At 40.0% G+C, this 20170-nt stretch overlaps 2 protein-coding genes across 3 annotated transcripts; one reads left to right on the top strand and one right to left on the bottom strand.

Moving 5' to 3' along the window:
• Positions 1-11199: 11199 nt before the first annotated feature.
• On the top strand, positions 11200-12347 carry LOC147857541 (uncharacterized). Its single transcript, XM_087327013.1, has one exon. The coding sequence runs from the start codon at positions 11200-11202 to the stop codon at positions 11872-11874; it is 675 nt and encodes a 224-aa protein (XP_087183139.1). The 3' UTR covers positions 11875-12347.
• A 174-nt stretch (positions 12348-12521) lies between these two features.
• On the bottom strand, positions 12522-16038 carry LOC147857540 (uncharacterized). 2 transcript variants are annotated; one of them, XM_087327533.1, is made up of 6 exons: positions 15944-16038; positions 15526-15663; positions 14582-14759; positions 13464-14179; positions 12977-13315; positions 12522-12820 (listed from the first exon to the last, which is right to left on the bottom strand). In XM_087327533.1, the coding sequence occupies exons 2-6, from the start codon at positions 15658-15660 to the stop codon at positions 12686-12688; spliced, it is 1503 nt and encodes a 500-aa protein (XP_087183659.1). In that variant the 5' UTR covers positions 15661-15663; positions 15944-16038; the 3' UTR covers positions 12522-12685. The 2 variants fall into 2 exon arrangements, with proteins under 2 accessions (XP_087183659.1, XP_087183658.1); XM_087327532.1 differs by lacking the exon at positions 15944-16038 and adding an exon at positions 15910-15928.
• Between the last annotated feature and the right edge of the window lie 4132 nt (positions 16039-20170).

Here is a 20170-nt window from a genome sequence, read left to right as displayed (position 1 = left end):
AGCACTCGCTTTCCCTGTGGCCTTTTTTGCCACAATACCAACATTCCGTAGCGGATTTGTCTTGCCGGCCTCCGGCACCGCCTTGACTCCCCCTGCTTGTGGAAGTCCCGGAACTGCTGTCGGCACGCTCATAGTGCCTCCGTTCTTGCTCTTGCCGGCCGCCTCCATTGCGTGCCGACCCACCTCTTCCACCACGCCCATGGAGCCGATCCGTTCCCGTGTACAGCATTCGGTTGTCCGGGGATGCACTGGTAAATGCACCGGCGTGGTTCTCCTCTACAAGGAGCATCGACTGTAAGTCGAAGAATGAGGGGGTACTCTCCCTTGTACACACCGCAGTCCGGAACGCTCCGAACTTGGACGCCAGGCCTCCGAGACATACCTGCACCATCTCGTCTTCCTCTACAGTAACATTGATAGAGGCGAGCGAGTCGCAGATCTCCTTTATCTGGCCCGTGTAGTCTGCCACGGACATGTTCTTCTGTCGACCATTGCTCAACTCCTATCTGAGTTGCAGCTTCCGGGCAGTGGTGCTTGCGGCGAAAACCTTTTTCAGGTTCCCCCAAGCATCCTTCGGTGTCTTGGCGTCACGGATGTGGCTGAGCAGCTGATCGCCGACACTGGACGCAAAGCAGTACATCACCCTGCTTGCCGCCTGTTCCCATACCGGGAAGTCCTTGTGTGTCGAGTCGGGCGCCGCATCATTCACTCCTTCGACATAACTCCAGTACCCGTGTCCAAGCAGGTACTGGTGCATCTTGTAACACCAGGATGCGTAGTTGCTCCTATCGAGCTTCTCCACCGGGAGCGACGTAGCCATGCCTCTATCCATGTCTTCTACTGTGTCTGTTTTCGACCTGTTAGGGTTTTCTTCTCAAGAGTAAATGTCTGCAGCAGAGGTTCTCAACCCTCGCGCTCTGATACCATGTAAACGTAAGTGTTTGCGGAAGCGTAAAACAGAGAACAACAAAGAGAGAGAGAGACACAGAGAGACACAGAGAGAGCAGAACACAATTTCAAAATTATATCAAGACTCTGTACACACACTGTCCTAAGTAGCACTATTTATACAAGTCCTCTTGGGACTGACAGAAGTACCATGTACTTCAATGCTCACACGAGCATCTGACACTTACTACGAGACTATAGCTACCTAGTAGTCTATCCTATACTAGGCTTTCGATTGGACTTCCGGTTACGGATTGCACCCGGCCTCCACTGCTTGCCGGTTCGGTTGCTCACCGTCATACCGATCCGTTTCGCCCGATCCGTCTCGCTTACCGGCTCCGGCTTATTCAGCCGATCCGGCTCCGGTTGAGCTTGCCGCTCAACACAACCATTAACCGATGCCCAATGGCAACATCGACGTGACAATGGCCTCTGATTCTATTGTGGTACCCCTGGCCATATCATCTGCCACTGCCCGATGCGCGGCCCTCATCATCAATCCCACCGTGCACGTCTTGCAGAGGGTTCTCGACAACAAGAATATGATCGTGCACGTCTTGCAGAGGTTTCTGGACAACAGGAAAACGAGCAAGTCCGGCTACAGTAGGAGCCATGCCGCTGGACACTTTCTGCCGCCCTAGCTCTTTGTGCTCCTACAATTCAGTCACGCCAGCAGGAGGTTTTACTTTGCAAGTAAGTCTTTGTTTTGGGTCTATTTCAATAAAATCCCATGCCTTGCTCGATTCTGGTGCATCTACTTGTTTCATCGATATCGCGTTCGTCCGAGCACATAAAATCCCAACCGTCCGCACAACACAACCCATATCCATTGAAGCTATCGACGAACGGGTTCTCTCTTCAAGGGCAGTTACCGAAGCCACTGTCCTGTTGGTATTTCAAGCCGGGTTCCACCAGGAGGCATTAACATTCTACCTCATTGCAACCCCTCGTCATTCGATTGTTTAAGGGCTCTCATGGTTGGAAACACACAATCTGATGGTGGATTGGTGTGGCCGCTCCATCACTTTTCCACAAACACCAGCGCGGGTCCTTTCCACAAACACAGTTACTTGTGTGGGGGTTGCTTTCAGCTTGGGTGCACATTCTTCTGATTTCAACTTAGTCTCCGACATTGCCGATTCCGTTATGGCTGATTCTAGCGTGGTCACTTTCGTTCCCGTTGTGTCACATGACGTCCCTACTCCTGTCACCAATTTGCCCGCAAGATATAGCGATTTTTAGGACGTGTTCGAAAAGCGAAATGCAGACCGGTTGCCGGCATATCGCCCTTATGATTGCCCAATTGAACTCCAAGATGGCGCACACCCACCATTTGGGCCCATCTATGGGCTATCTAAACCCAAACTTGAGGCCCTTCGCACATATCTGGATGAAAACCTCGCCAAGGGCTTCATTCAACCCTCCAAATCACCGGCTGGAGCCCCAATCTTATTTGTCAAGAAGAAGGACGGCTCATCGCCTATGTGTGGATTATCGAGGTCTCAACAAAATTACGGTACATAATCGTTACCCCTTGCCTTTAATTCCAACACTTCTTGACCGACTTCAATTCGGGCGTATCTTCTCCAAAATCGACCTTCACGGAGCCTACAAGCTGGTGCGTATCAAGCCAGGAGACGAGTGGAAAACGGTCTTTCAACACATGATGAACAATATATTTCGGGAGTATCTCGATCACTTCGTGGTGATCTACCTTGACGACATTTTAGTTTTTTCATCCAACATAGAGGAGCACACCCACACGTCCGATTGGTCCTATCCAAACTTTGGGAACATGGACTTTACACCAAAAGTGAGAAATGTGAATTTGATCGAACCTCTGTTGAATTCCTAGGCTACGTGATTTCACCCTCCGGGATCACAATGGATGCACACAAGGTAGCGGCAATCACCGATTGGCCTGTCCCTACTTGGTTGAAAGACGTACAATCATTTCTTGGTTTTACAAATTTCTATCGACGATTTATCAATGGTTTTTCATCTTTCGTACAACCTCTAATCATCCTTACAAGAAAAGATACTCCATTTCTTAGGTAGCTTTTCTCACAGCCCTAGTGTTGGTCCACCCCGATCCCACAAGGCCCTTCCAAGTCAAAACTGATGCCTCCGACTTTGCCATTGGAGCTGTCTTGTCCCAACCAAACGACAAGGGTACACTACGTCCTATTGCCTTCTACTCTCAGAAGTTTACCGCCCCAGAAATCAATTATCCAGTCTACAACAAGGAGCTGGCAGCAATCATATCTGTCTTCACCGAATGGCGACCCTATTTGGTTGGGGCCCAACATCGCATCCAGGTGCTGACCGACCACAAAAATCTAATTTACTTCACCACCAATCAGACATTGAATCGGACGCAAGCTCGATGGTCATCTTTTTTCGCCGACTACGACTTTGAGATCTTGTTTCAACCTGGAGTTCAACATGGGAAAGTTGATGCTCTCTCTTGGCGACCTGATTTTGCATTGCGCCTAGGAGATGATGCATATTCACAACAATCCCATTGTTTGTTGCCGCCCGATCAACTTCAAATGTTCGCCACCTGCATGTTACATGATGATTCTTTGCTCAACGAGATCGCCACAGCAACCGTGTCAGACCCATTTGCCAAAGAAATCATGGACCGCATTAATGACCCATCTCTGGACATGAAAAACTCATATCTCAACCAATTTACAACCCGGGATGGGTTACTATATCGTAATCATCTCTTGTATGTTCCTGAAGGATCATGTTGTACACGGGTTCTACAAAACTGTCATGAGGATCCTCTTGCCAGCCACTTTGGGGCCACTTTTGGGTTTTGATGGCCCCAACCTTGGAAATTTGTCAAGGAATTTATCAAGACATGTGATGTATGCTCGGTCCAAAATGCCTCACCATCGGCCATATGGTCTTCTCCACCCGCTCCCAATTCCACGTTAACCATGGGTCTCTCTATCCATGGCTTGTATCACGGACCTCCCTCTGGTTGGTGGACATGACACGGTGCTAGTCATTGTCGATCGGTTTTCGAAGATGGCTCACTTTGTTCCATGTTCCAAAACAATTTCCGGGGAAGAGACAATTGATCTTTTTCTTTAAAATGTTGTTCGATTACAAGGCTTACCTGAGGATATCACCTCTGATCGAGGTTCTCAGTTCATTTCCCACTTTTGGCGATGACTTCTACAAACATTCGAGACTTCTGTCAACTTGTCCTCAACATACCACCCTCAAACTGATAGACACACAAAGTGAGTCAACCAAATCCTCAAACAATACCTTCGGTGTACCGTGAGCTACCAATAGGAGGATTGGGTGGACTTCCTTGCAATGGCAAAATTTGCTTACAATAATAGTATCCATGCTTCGACTAAGGTTTCCCCCTTCTTTGCAAACTATGGATTTCACCCTCGTTTCAGCATTTCGATACTTGCAACTTTGGTCAATCCTTCGGCAGAGACGTGTGCCCATGCTTTACACGATGTACATTGTGACCTCTTCTTGGAGCTCCGTGTTGCTGGTGACCACTATAAAGATCAAGCGGACCGACATCACTTAGCTGCACCGACATTTGCAATCGGGGACATGGTTTGGTTGTTACGTCGTCACATCGCCACCACACGTCCTTGTGCAAAATTGGACTACATAAGACTACGCCCCTTTCATATCATCAAGCGGATCAACCCAGTCGCCTTCCGGTTAGCACTTCCTCCAACATTCAGGATTCACGATGTTTTTCACGTTTCCCTCGAACTCTACCATCCTTCTTGAATTCCAGGACGACACCCTCCTCCACCACCACCTGTGGAATTGTCAACAGGCGAAGAATATGAGGTTGACCAAATCCTCGACTCTCGATATCGTCGTCGACAGCTCCAATATTTGGTCTTATGGAAAGGTTACCCCATTTCGAATGCCACATGGGAACCAATTACACATTTACAAAATGATCCGGAGGCCATTCGTGATTTTCATCAACGATACCCACATAAGGCAGCCGCGACTCCCAAGAGGCGGCCTTAGAGGGAGGATAATGTCATAGACATGATGGAATGTAGGGGGTTCAACCCATGACCTCTTGGTCTTATTGGGCAACCTTACCAATTGAGCTACATTCCATCCATGCATTATTATATTGTATAAGTTTCAACTTATTACATTGTAAGTTAATCACTAGCACTTTCAAGAAACTTCTAGAGAATGCATAGACATGCACTCTCTAGAAGTTTCCATGCATTCTCTAGATGTTTCTAGCTTACATGCATAACACCACATTCTTGTATAAATACTTCGGTGCATCTTGATTACAATTAAGGTGAACAACACCAGTTACAGAAGCATAATTTAGTTCTCGCTCTTTTGTCTACCCTCTCTCTCTCTCTTGTTCTCTTGTCTATGCTCCTCTCTATCTATATATCTATCTTTCTCTCTTTGTTAATATTGAGCTCGCCTACTTGTCCTTGCCCTTGTGTACGTCCGTTACATTGAATCCCTTCCAATTAGAAGCATCACCCATCTTCGTCATCGCCCTTGCTTCTAGAGTTACCATCATCAATGTCCTTGCATCCAAAGTTACCGTCATCAACATCCTTGTCTTCGACATCATCATTTTCAGCACCTCTTCACCCAACCTTCATCTTCATCAACACTACTTGTTATCATTTATAGGTATCATTTTGCATCACGATTTTGATCAGTGCTTTCTATCACTCACCTTCTCAGTTCTTGTGGGGATCACAACCGCTCACTTTCCTGGTGGGGATCATATCATTGCTCTCTTGCACTCCATTTTCATTTTAGTTCAAGTCCCGTGCCACTTTCCTTTGGCGAGGACTGATTTCGATCGCTCATCTTCTAGTTCCAGTGGGGGTCACAACCGAAACTGTCACAAACACACCAACCGCGGATTGGGACGGAGCATGGATGATGGGGATACAAGCGACGAACTGTGAACTTAGACGTAGACATGATGAGGCTAGAAACTCGAGAATGACAAAAGAGAATGAAGACTGAGATAAAGATCAAAGAGACAAGATGGGGCGAAACGAGAATACTACATTGATGTGTCAATGACTGGTGTTGAATCCCCTGAAAGGAACCAAGGAGGTTAAAAGTATTTATACAAGTTCTGAGATTAAGTATCTCTAGAATATACCCGTCTAGAATACACCATACAATATTTCTAGAATACACTAAAGGCTCTAGAATATTCTAGAATGTATATTATATGCTAGAATATACAATACTCTATTATATAAATATGTGCTCATATCCATATGGTTGAGCATGATGTCTTGTGGATGTGAGGTTGCAAGTTCAATCCTCACTAGCTACATATTTGACGTCATTGTGTCGTGACATGATCCTCCACTTGGTATCATCTATCATCATGCATACAATTGGCCTTTCTCCGAAGTGGGCAACAACATGTTTTCCAACATACCATAATGCATGTTAAAGAATTCATTGATGGCCTTTCCAAGGGATGCCAATGTTTCCATACTCTCCTCTTTAATCCCATGGATGACAATGTTCTTTCATCGTCGTTCACATTCTTTCAATTCTCAAACATCTATGCTTTATATATTCTTCTCTTGATTCATCACATGCATAATAGATTATTTTGATACCAGATCCCCACCACATATGTCAGCCCATGACTTCGTTGTGCCAACATTTTTCATCTCACTTACATTCCGCCTCATCATGTGCATTGTTTCTTCTTTTGATGATTCATGTAACTCAATCTTGTTAAGGTGCTCATTTATTTGAAAAGAAGCTCTCTTACATTCTTGAATTTCATCTTCAAGTTTTGCGGCCATTTTCTTAAGACTTTCACTCTCGATGACAACAACTTAGAACTCAGCATTCTCTTTCAATAGTGTCTTAATCTCTTCACCTTGCTTGTTTATGGTTTCTTGAAGAGAAATCAAGTGACTCATAAGCATTTTGTCCCTTGTGGCTGAGTTTATTGCATTGACATCAAGAAATATTCATGATCTAGACTCATTAACGATCATACTCCCCAACTTTGTGGTTGCCTTACAAGTGTTTTCCATTGTAGGACCAAACTCAATGAGTAGAGAGAGAGAGAGAGAGAGACGAGGACTAAGATCGGGCACTTGTTTCTTTTGCACCATTCCTTTGGAGGACGGTACACATAGGTTTATTAAGTGTCTTATAGCATGTATCATTTGGAGGTACTTATCATATGTTTAACAAGTTTTAACCTGTTGTTATTTGAGACCTCAACAATGGGTTTTTTCACTGTATGTTCAAAATGGTCCAAATGACGAGATGAAGGTATTGTTCCAATTTTTATGAAATTGGAGACTATAACACAAGTGGAATATGTGTAATGCTTTCATGTTTGATGGCAGACATAGGGTGAAAGCATAAATGAAGAAGTTGAAAGCTATTCTTATGTGAAATTCCTGGAAGTTAAAGCATGTGGGGATCATTTCCTCAAATGCATATTCAGGTTTTCTAGTGGCATTACAAGACGTCCCTCTCCCTACATAGGATAGGATAGATAGGTTGAGGACACTACAAGTGTTGTAAGAAGTGGATTTTACATACAATTAATTTAATGGTGTGCTTTTACCACACACACAACATGTGATCAATATTAGAGAGAGAAGATAAATGAATGAGAATAAGATATGGTTTGCTTCTTTATTTAGTCATATTGCAACTAACAACTTGATTATAAGCATTAACAAGAAATGATCATTGATCAACTACTACTTCTTGTTATATTTACCAAGTGGTGGAACAATGTCATCCAATAAAGGGACAAGTCTTAGATTAGGCAAAAAGTAGTCATTTCAAATAGCTCTTTGGATTAATTTATCGCAACTCAAATTAAACAAAGTAATTGACCTAGTTGACCTCTATTGTGATTTCTTAGTCTACTTCTTTTGAATGGAATTCTACATTCCCGTTGCACACTTACGCCAATGGAAATGTTGGCGACACTCCATGAAATATAAATGAATTACATGAATATAAAGTATGCACATGTTACATGGTTGTAGACCAATCCCTCTTTGAAAGACATTATATTCCTCCTTGAGAAGTGTGAAGCTTGCAAAACCCCACGATGGCAACTATTTAGAGACCATTTACGTTTTATTAGCATCGTTGTGGCCCATCGCGCTACATAGTAGAGTTCATGATCTCAAACTAGAATCTTCACTCAAGTTGTTGTGGCTTGAAACCAATTCTTACGGTTGAACGAACAATCTTGGCTACTCAATCAACATGTTTTTAAGAATTCTAGAAAGGAAAGACGTTTGACCTATAAGCGACGATTTGCTAGATTGAATTTGTAGGAATATGTAACATTTGTGTAAGGTTTCTCTTTTTCTAATCTATTAACAATAAGGTAAGGATTATTGTTCATCCTTTCCTCTTCTATTATGATCTCCAACATTTCAAAATCCCCTACTTACGAGTTTATCCCAGCCATTGTGTGAGCCATTGACATTGTGTCCCAAATTTTCTTAGAATGAGTGTTGTAAAATAATGTCATTTATCCCTTTCCCAATCACATTAGTATCAATTCCCTGTCAAAAAAATAATCCCACGATGCAAAGCCTCATCCATGCTTGTAATACATATATTTGATAGTTCATGCATTGATTCCTTCATTTCAAGCATATTTTTGAGGTACATTTTAACCAATATACCTCAAATGTGTGCGCAAAAGAGAGGTTGTGAGAAGTCTAAATCATTAATATAATGATAATTGATTTAAGCAATGCATGTACAACATTTCACTACCATGTGAGCTAGCTAAATAAATACTTTGAAAGTACATTTTATAGCTTGAAAATATATATAAGATATCAAGTTTATATAGAGAACCTGAATAACTTGTTTATTCTAACCAACCATGGATTCCAAGATTTCGTAAACAACTAACTATTTGGATAGGTCATGAATGAAGCACACGATCAATACAAGACAAAAACATAAGCATAACGAATTTGAATAAAGAAGGAAATTGTACATATGTATGTATTACTTGTTGGGTACAAAATGTCTTTCAATTTAAAAATAAAATTTGTTGAAGATGCTCGTTTCCATCAAAGTTTTCGAATGGTCATTTTTTCGTGATTCAAATTTACTACATGTTATTTACATCTTATTCAACGGGATTTATATCTCAAACCTTACTACAATAGGTGTAATTACCTTATATGGATAATTGAATCACAATCGGACTCTTGCACCATAGCTTAGTGAGAAAACAAGACATGCTTATTTGAAAGAAGTTATGATATTGTTTTTTGCAATAGTAGACATGAACACTTAGTTTGACTGAAGAAATAAGCCATTTCTCAACCCCAAGTGGAGATTTTACTGAGCACTCGTCCTCATTTTACATGGGCTTGAGCTTTAAATATATTAGGATCATGTGGCAACATTCATGTAAGAGAAAAATAGCCTTCCAGTTGTAACGAGATACTTTGAAAACTTTTAAAGCCTTTCCCGAATTAAAAGGTTGTGATTTGAACTCGAATGCCACTTTTCTTACGAGGGTATAGGGATAAAAAGGTTGGGTAAAATGAGTAAATAACTTCCAATTAACACCTTGGTCATTATGAACATTGAGGGAAGGATGTTGAAATGGTCAATTTGTTGAATGTCCAATTGTGTTCATTCAAAGGCAAGTGCATGAGTGACGGAGTGGTCATTTTCGAGAGATACAGAAAGGCGTGCACAATCTCATACACTATTCCAAACGTGTGACATCTCATTATGGCATGCTTTGAGATGTACATGCATGTGTGTGCTTCGAAACTCCAACACTTTGGTTTCTCCATAAATCGACACGATGTAAAATGTTCGTAAGTTTTTTTTGTTTGGCCCTCCAAAACCCAACACGTTGTCTAATGTCAGTTCACATAAGGGTGAAGAAAAGGTGCCAAAATTCATTCGCATCACATGCTTAAGGAGGAATCTAGTTTTGGCGGTCAAGAGGGTTGAATGGAGATGGGGAAATTATCGACCTACTCTGTTATCTGATGATATATTTGGGCCATGGAAATGTGTTTTCTACGAGCATGCTACCCTATGAATGTTCACTCAGTCAGGCAAAAGTTATGCGTCCTTCCCCTCACGTGAAACAAGTCGTACATGTTACTAAATTGGCCCCTTCGTACAAAACGCATGCAAACGTGAATAGAAAATACATTTTCTAGTACGCGCATGATATTACTGTCAAGAAACCTCGATGTGGGGCAAAATCTCAACACATTTGGAAGCATATAATAGGGGGCATGCCAATGTCTCGGGAAGCACACAACTGTAGACACTTATTTTTAGCAGGTGCATTATATTACAAGCAATATAACTGTGCCCATCCCATCAACGTGCACAAACACGTACTTGACGGCAACGCATGCACATACACACACACTCCAGGGGGTCGAGTTCCAACAATACGACATGCATACAAATAGATGAATGGTTGCATCGATTTGGATCGTCAATGATGCCACGAGAGCTTATGAGTATAAAGAATGTTTCCAACAGCATCATGAGAGTAGGAAGGACGACTTCCCGAGCAGGTCACGAAATCTCGGGGCAGACAATTTCCTACGGGACAGATAGTGGACGGGGAAACTGACATCACATAAGATACCAGAGAGAGGTGTTCAAACGACTACACTTGACTCTTTAAACTAGTCCAACTCCAACTTCGAGTAGTCGAAGCAAAATCGGTCGGGGCCATGCACACTTCCGAAACCCAAATTTCGGACCGTTTCCGGATTAAAAAGTCAAGGGAAGAGGAGGACCGTTCTTGACATTTTCATTCATATAATTAGGTTAGTTTACTTATTCATTTAAGGGAAAATTGGACATAGGGGTAGTTTGGTAAATTTGGAACTTCCAGGGGCATTCTGGTAAGAAGACGAACTTTGAGGGGTATCCTGGTACTTTTCCCTTCATTTAATTAGGTTATTTTATTTATTTATTCATGTAATTAGTTTATTTTTTTTATATTTATTTACTCATGTAATTAGTTTATTTTATTTATTTATTCATATAATTAGTTTACTTTATTTATTAATACATTTATTCACTTATTTTATTCATTTATTTTATCTGTCTATTTAGTTATTCATGAAATTGATTATTTTTATTCATTTTTTTATTTTATTTTCCAATTGTTTATTTTTGTTTGATTTATTTAAACTTTCTTCTTCTTCTTCATTTTTCTTCACTCTGCTAATCATGGCAGCTTCTTCTTCTTCATCTTCTTCTTCTTCTTCACGAGAAGAGCCCTGCCATATCCCTGAGCTCAAGCTTGTCCGTGTTATCTGCACAGACCCTGATGCCACAGACTCCTCTACTGATGATGATGATGATGATAATGATCGCCGTGATGATGATGATGATAATGAAGAAGGAACCCATCGTGAATCAAGCTTCAAAAGATATGTCCATGAGATTTCTCTCTCTTCTTCTTCTTCTTCTTCTTCATCAACAACATCATCTCTATCTCCATCATCATCATCTCATACTCGAAGGAATTCATCTATAGGTTCAGTGAAGCGACGACCTTGTAAGAAGGACGCAAAATTGAATGAATTACTAATAATAAAGGGCCAGTCCGACCAAATTCCTTCCGATTATCAGCCTCCTTTACATGGGAATGATGTGTCAAGTAAGCTTAACATCGACCAAGACCATCAGCATTTCTCTCTTTTCCTATCAGAGATTTTGACTCATAATATTCCCCAAGCAAAGGACAATGCCAATGGAATTGGTACTGCTGAACTGATGGATTTAGAGCTAGATTCTGAAGCCATTTCATACATCAACGGATTCAGAGATGGCATTGAAGAGCTGGAATTTGATTCCGACGCTATGGCATCATGGATGAATTCCTTGCAGAGATTCGCCTAAAGTCTTTGTGTTTGTATTTGTGTTTCTGTGTGTGTGTTGATGCACACAACCATCTGCCCTATACACAATTTTGTGCTGCTTTTTTGTGAGTTCATGTTACAATGAACTGTGTTATATATAGAGAGAGAGACCCTAAACCCTAATACTCTATTATTCCCTGTTTTGCATTGTACGTTCTTAATGACCTTATGCTCTGTTATGACATGGAACTATATACATGTGTATGCCATTTATGCAATTATGTCCTGTGACTATTATCATGTTCTGGTTCTTTATCCTGATGTATATATACATTTATATATCCATTAGGGTTCTTTTTAAACCCTAATCCCTTGATCATCAACTCTATGTATTCACTTTCTCCTTCTTAAGAAGCATTTTCCTTGCTCATTCTCAAAAGACTCCTTTTTCATCGTAATTCTTAGTTTTGTATCGACATTGATTGCTTTCAAACCAACCACCATATGATTGATCTCTGGACTATGTTATCAATGCTAATGTGAAACCACTAGATGATCTCTCGAATATACAAATGTTGATCATGTGAAACAATTAGCATTTGTAACAGTAATTCTGATATCTCATTACTATACATGTGTGTGTGTGTGTGTGTGTGTGTGATTTGAATCTCCTTGTTGCAAAGCAAAGACTTAACAGTATTTCTCTATTGTATAGTGAAACAGAAAAGGCATAGAAAAGTGTTCTCATAACTAAGGCAATGTATATAATCAAAATGGAGCCTCAACAGAAAAGTTCTAATGCTTCAAATTTGCAAAGTAACATGAGAGATGTATGTAATCTTGGCGAACATTTATTGCTGAGATTGGCTATTTTGGAGGAATTCAGACAAGTTGAAATCATCAGTTCGTTGTGAATCTCCGAAAAGCCTCAGTTTCTCGAGCCAATCTTCACTCGAAGTGCCTTGAGAATTCATCACCAATGACTCCTTTGTACATTTTCAAAATAAAACCAAAAGAATCAAATTAAATTTGAGATAGTTGAAAAAACACATCACAAAAACCAAGTTTTCAGACATCATAACATTTCTGAGTCATTAGGACAAATTAGAAACCCAATTCATCTCCTTATTTTGTGCTCTTACCAATAGTTCTGGCGGTGTCCCGAGGAAGATCTTGTCAAGAGAAAATCTGTCTTGGCTCGAGCTCGCTTCAGCAATAATGTTCTTTAAACCATTCACAGCATCACCTTCACCTAACGCTTTAAGGTTCTCATTGCAAAGAAGTTTAAGCAACTCCGCATCTAGCGAACCCGAGAATAGTTGAGAATCCGAAAGCGAGGAGCGTTCCTCTTGAGATGATTTCGCGTTGATCGTATCATCATTCCTGGCTTCATCAAATTCGCTCAGAATTTGTGCATGATTCCTCTTCTTGTCTTGCTTGTCGAGTTTTACCGTGATTTGAGCTACGTCAAGGCCATTTCCCTTCACACATCAAAGAAGAATAAATAAATAGATTGGTCATTGTCTAGGCAGTGTGTATTATAGAACAGAATATTTTCCAAAAAAGTCCAACCAATATATCATAGAGAACAATGAATATAGGTTGGGAGAACCATCATATTCAGAATACCTCAGATTCATGAGGAATGGCTAAGGCATTGGGTGTTGCTGGTAAGTTTAATGAAACTACATTCGAACTCTCTATGAAATCAATGTTTGGTGATGCAATAGAAATCTCCGACAGATCATTTCTAGATCCATCTGCGAGCTCTACTTGTGTCTGCTCAAAGTCTTCATTGTTTCCTGATCCATCTAGAACCTCAGCTTGTCTTTGTGCGGCAAAGTCTTCACTGTTTCTTGATGCCTTTCGAAGCTCGAGTTCCGTTAGTTCAAAGCCTTCATTCATTCTTGATCCTTTTGGAACCTCGATTTCTGTTAGTTCAAAGTCTTCATGCTTTCTTGGCCCCTCTTGAAGTTCAAACTCTGTTCCTTCCAAGTCATCGTCATTTGCTTTGCTTGTTTGTCTTGGTTGTGTTTGGTAGAACACTTTGGATACCACCAGTTCTCCTTCCTTTTCTTCTTCGTCTACACCGAGGTGATATTGATGCATTACCCAATTCGTTTTATCTGGCTTTGCTTGCTTTCCATTGCTTGTATACAACACCATGATTTTCTTACACCCCAATTGCTTCCCATTTTCTATTACTGGTCTTGTCTTGCCAGTCTTATGCCAGCGAAGCTCGTCCCCTTCGTTTGTTTGGACTTTCCTTCGCTTTCGAGACCCAGTCGTATATGCTTTCGGGGGTATATGAAAGAAATGTGTACTACCACCATCTCGACGAATTCCTAGACACAGGCATTAGTTAAATTTCAGATTTTCATATAATTTGATCGTTGATCGAGTTTATTTAAAACTATTTGTGATTCTCGATACTGCCAATGAACATACCGCAACAAAGAATTTCATGTGCTTTCAGGAATAAATTCATGCAACCCAACAACTGAATAAACTGCACACACAAGCACATTCACAAAAAATGGGATGCAGGAGAGAAAGAAAGTCTTATAGATAGATAGATATCATATCGTTCATGTTTCTTCGCACCAAACTGTCTATGCAAGGAATCTTGGATAAATTGACTAAAGAAAGCATGTTTACTGAATGCAAGCATTCGTTGCGGTCTTTGGAATGTCAAATTTGCATAAACATCCACCCTAAAAGCAAATAATAAAGGAAGAAACCGCTACCTGGTAGCTTTTCTGGATGTGTGTAACAAATGCCACCCTCAACATTGATTGTCGGAATGAATTCACTAATGAATGGATGAGGTTTCGCTGAACTGATTCCCACTCGAGCCGCTAAATGCTCTAGAATCTCTCGGTCGGACGGATCAAATTTTACTCCTGAAGGAAATCCTGGCCACACCTTCATAAAATTTGGAAAATAAGAGCCAACATATATGCAATAGAGATCTTGAACTATACGTGCATCACAATTCAGTCTGTATATTGCTATGCACATCCTTTGTAATCATTTCTCAATTCAGTCTTTTATCATTATTTCTGGACTGGTTCTCTATTTATCATAATTTAGCATTCCTACAGTTTTTTCGATTCGTCTTCCTTCATACAGCATGCTCCATCGTAAGATCAGTATTTTATGTTAAAGTATGGGGTATTTTACATTTTCGTTGGACTAATGATACATATCATATACATTGATTATCACTCGCCTTTCAATTTACTAGGAGTTGCTAGCAACAGATTCCAAAAAGAGATGGGCAACAGAAATTCCTATTCGACTGATCACTCTCTGAGGGTCTCCCACAAACAATGCAGCTCAGCCCTGAGGCAAGAAGCTGTTTCAATTGGTGGAACAGAGTTAAAAAAAACTCAGTAAAAAGCTCCGGGTGTGGCTAACTCAGTTAAAATCATTGTCGATAAAACACATTGCCAATCTAGCTTTGGACTTCTACATCAACAGGATTGATTCAAAGGCATTGTTTGTAAAGAACCAGGTGCAGCTGTCAAAGCTCCAGTGGTGGCTAGCTCAGTAACAATCATCGGTAAAACACATTGCCAATCTAGCTTTGGAATTTCTACATCTACAGGATTTGGAAGAACCAGGTGCATGGACCACAACCAGTTTTTAAGAAGAAAGCTAAATACATCATTATTATATGCTTACATACCTCACTCTGTTCAAATCCATGGCCACATGAAGGGCATTCTGTGAGGACTCCTCTTGAGACATGGTCTCTGCAGGTTCCATAACTTGGATTCTTCACTTTCTTTGCAAATGTTCTCCCATCAATCAGCCATGCCATCTTCTGAATTGCATTAAAAAAACCAACAAATCACAAAAAGAAAACATGTACCAAAATTTACTCTGTTTCATCCAGACAAACCAGAATTTGAGAAGGAAAATGAATGAAATTTCCTATTCTGCTTCATTCACACAACAAGAAGAAAAATGCAAAAAATGAAGAACCCAAGAGAAAAACAGAGCATAAGAGATAAAAAAGCAGAGTATATGAAAAACAAAATTGAGCATCAGAAAGGAGAAAGCAGAGCACCATGAAAAACAGAGCATCAACATGAAGGCATTACCTGATCCAGAGAGGAGGAAGGGGGAGGAAATTTGAAATGTTGGTCTGCAAAGTGTCTGAGAATCTTCTGCAAATTTAGTACAAGAAAACAAGTGTAGTGGGGGGGACAAGGTCAACAAACAGGAGATGTTTTTTGTGTTTGTTTGTGACTCCTGGACTCCTTCCTTGAGTTTCTCCCGGTCTCCTAGACTTCTCCGCTTCCTTCTCGGCTTGCTTCGTGTCCGGGTGCTTTTCCTCGACTCGTTTTCTTTCAGACACCTCTTTGCTCGCATCAGCATTTCAAAGCACTGGCTAGTCCTCAGGCTCGACATGTTTTATGACCACCAATTATATGCTCGAGCAAGCGTGTTTTCCATCAATCTGGCTTGATTGGATCGCCATCCACACTGCATAGCAACATTATATGTTGAATGATTCGTGTGTTGATACATCATCCATGGAGTTTCTGGGGGGTTATATGCCAAGTAATCAGCTTGATTATCCATCCATGGAGTTGTCGAAATTTATCAAAGCTATATCATTGGGGAGATTTTCTCAACTCGATTCATTTTCAAGGTGCTTTTCCCTTCCTATAAAACTTCATAACTACTAGTTTCCAAGATCATGGGCGTTTATGATTAGTAATGTTATTATTACTTATTTCCTCAAGCAAGAGTGTTTTCGATTAATCTTGATTCATCAAGTAGTCCTCCTCATAGTTCAGTACAATAGGGTTCCATGTCAAGTAAGCACACTTATCCATCCATGAAATTATGGACCCATGTTTTGCCAAACATAATATTAACATAGGGGTTAGAAGAATGGTATGGGTATTTTAGGTCATTCTTGAAAACAACAATTAGCAAATAGTTAGAAAACAAGAACTTCCCAAACAAATAATATATGTTGGATTTCTCTAATGAGATTGTGGGATCCATTTAAGAAAGAGACATGTTAATGAAAAAAAAATATCACCCTAAAAACCTTAAGGCTCGAAACTTAACAATGTTGTCATAAAACAATGAGAAAATATCGAAGGTGCCCCTCTGTAACACATCTGATGTGTTGAGGGGTTCCGTGATTGGAACCACAACACATCACCGCGACGAATTGAGGTGAGGGCCTTTCTCGACGGGTAGAGAAGGTGCCCATGACTCGGGGTAACACGTTCGCGTTCACAAGTGGAAGGATCGCGCATTCCACTTATAGATTCGTTTTATAATCTTGCAATTTTAGGCAATTTTCAGAAACTTGATACAACCAGTATCACATGTTTTAAATAGCATATAAAATTTGCTGATTTTTTGAGATTAAACAAGTGTCAAAATGATCATTTCTAAAATTGGATAGTTTTCCGATAAATGTTTAAACGTTGACAATTTGCAGATATGAAATGTAGTTAACTTTAAAAAAATCACAATGGTTAACTCAAAGCACAAGTTAAAATTAATGGTTTCACCATCTTGAGGAGATGTAGATTTCCAAAAGTGGAAGTGACATCTATTGTTAATAAAAATGTTTTAAGTATAAGCGGTAACACTCTAATCCTTAGTGTCATCAACATCTATAAATGTAGTGCTCATCAACATCCATAATTTCACAATTCAAAAAATGTAGACAATATTCATAAATAGTTTTGATAAATTCACAACTCCAAAAATGTAGACAATACTCATAAGCTGTCAAAACTATCAAACCTAGACGTGAACATTAATATATCATTTGAACATATCACATAGTTATCATGGTATCCACATTGGTCTCCTCTTCTTCCTTTTGAGAACTCCCCAACAAAATTTGTGCAATAGTATCTACTCCACATAGGCTCGCAATGATAGGGTCCTCAAATAGCTTGTTGACAAAATCAATAAGCTCCCTAGGTTCGCCAGATAATCAAGAAGTAGATTCATGAGATGCAGATTGAAAATGTTAAGGCTTTAATCCTCATGTTAATGAAACTCACTTGCTCATCATCCTTTTTTAGTACAACTGTATTTCTGAATAACTTCAATTCAAATGCAGATGTAGTACCTATTAACAATTTAAAATGAAGATTGCTTTAGCTACACATAAACTGCATTGATTTCTAAAGGCATAGCAAACAAAGTTATAATATTTTACCCGAGCTAATAGATGAATAGGTTCATGAGATGCAGGTTGAAAACGTTAAGGTTTTAATCCTCATGTTAATGAAACTCACTTGGCCATCATCCTTTTTTAGTGCAGTATTTTTGAATAGCTTCAATGCAAATGCAGATGCAATACCTATTAACAATTTAAAATGAAGATTGCTTTAGCTAAACATCAACTATATTGATTTTTAAAGGCATAGCAAACAAAGGTATAATAATTTATCTGAGTCGAAGAACAAATCTAGTATCCAATCTCCTTCGTTGGAGAACATTTCAAATGAAAAATATCAATATTAAGTAGAATTTATTTATGGGAAAATCAAAATTCTCCATGTAATATAAATATTCCTTACCAAGCAAGGTTTATTATTCCATGGCAATGAGATCTCAAGGCATGTGTTATAGAGTATCTTTGGTTCATGTTATGGAATACGACAATTTTCCGTAAGGACGAAATCTTTCACCATCTTCTCAAGTTGTTTGAACATAAATGGTTCATCATCATATGTTGATCCAACCATACAAAATTCATATGGTATGTCAACAATCAATAATATGTATTCCTTAGTTGGCAATATGTGTATCATCTCAGCCACATCACCACAATAGACATTACAGTATAAATCCCGGGTGATATTGATTCTGTGGCTAAATTTCTTAAAAGTGCCACCATCTTCTAAACCATATGCCTTCACTAAATGTCAGTCCTTTTCTTTCCGTGCTCTTTCAAAATGTGCAAGAAATGATGTAGGAATATCTTTAACTTCTCTAGGTTTCTCACTATCATTATCTCCGTATATCATTGTTGAACAATAGTTTTCTTTGTTCTCTAGCTATACGAGGCTTCCTCACATTGAGTAGATTTTAAAGGCGAGACTTGATATTTCAAACGTATTTTCTTGATTGTACACTATCGCGAAAATCCGTGGGTACGTGCTGGCTTGGGTGGGACCATGGGGGTCTTGGACTGGGAGTAGAGGGGAAATGGGAGCTTGACCCTTGCAGCCTTCGAGCTCAAAAGGGTAGGAGAAAGAAGAAGAGATTAACACGGTAGAGAAATAGGTGGAGACAAGGTTCATTAACACGGTAGAGAAATAGATGGAGACAAGGTTCATCAAGCTAATTCCATTATAGGGCACAAACGCCACAATACAATTACAATCGTGGACATATAAGCTGGACTGAAGCACAACTAAAAGAAACCTTAACCGGATAAGAAGAAGAAGAATCGAAACCCTAAAACGAAATGGGGAGAAGAATAACTAAAACCTTAACAGTCTGCCTCAAACGACAAAATGGCGACCCCCTCAATGGTGCCTCCTCACCTCTTTTTATAGTGGAAAAGTGTGAGCTTATTACAAAAGGAGAGGCCAAATATTTCACTCTTTTTAAAGAGGGATATTTGGCTTGATCTTAGGAGGAGAAGTTGATGGGGCCTTAACACCCTCTCCTCTCATTTTCACACACACCACCATGCCCTCTACTTATTACACCCTTACTCCCATGCACTCCCCTTAGTCTACATGTGCATGTGTACCTAAGTGCACATCACATCTGTACTTCACGAACTTCGTAGTTGTCAAGACACACACACACACACACACAGATAATGCTTAAGACAGAAAGAGAATAGAAAGGGAAATATTATATTGCAGTGTAAAACAGATTACAAAGAGTAGGCAACAAAGTGCAGCTATAGAATGGCATTGAACCAATTTAGTTTTGGGATGATTGATAGATCCCTATTTATAAGTAATATAGAACACCCTAGAATATTCTAGGTTTCTAGAGTATTCTAGAAGGTTCTAATCTCGTTCTAGTATGTAGAACACTCTAGAATATTCTAGGTTATTCTAGAATGTAGAGTAATATAGAATATTCTTATGATATTAGATTACATATTCTAAAATCTATACATATAAACATATTATTACAATGGTTAAGGATTTGACATGTTATAACAAGGTCGTGGGTTCAAAACCTTTTAAGGCATAACATGAGTGTCATCATGACACTATCCCCCTTCTTCGACGACACGTCTCACGGGTCATAGGGTTTGTACTAGGACCTGGTTTACGAGGATATTGGCAATGAAATGCAGTGACCATGTCCACGGC

This window comes from Azolla caroliniana, unplaced genomic scaffold (assembly GCF_043228905.1).
Source record: "Azolla caroliniana isolate FFs.n. ecotype wild unplaced genomic scaffold, voAzoCaro1.0.p SCAF_11, whole genome shotgun sequence".
NCBI lineage: Eukaryota > Viridiplantae > Streptophyta > Polypodiopsida > Salviniales > Salviniaceae > Azolla > Azolla caroliniana.
Note: the sequence above shows the minus strand (reverse complement) of the source record. Positions and strands in the feature narration are given on the sequence as shown.

Coding starts and splice junctions, on each gene's coding strand:
- LOC147857541 (XM_087327013.1), top strand. CDS start 11,200: ATGGCAGCTTCTTCTTCTTCATCTTCTTCTTCTTCTTCACGAGAAGAG.
- LOC147857540 (XM_087327532.1), bottom strand. Junction 14,180..14,581: donor ACATCCAGAAAAGCTACCAG/GTAGCGGTTTCT, acceptor GCCTGTGTCTAG/GAATTCGTCGAGATGGTGGT. Junction 13,316..13,463: donor CCATTCCTCATGAATCTGAG/GTATTCTGAATA, acceptor TGATGTGTGAAG/GGAAATGGCCTTGACGTAGC.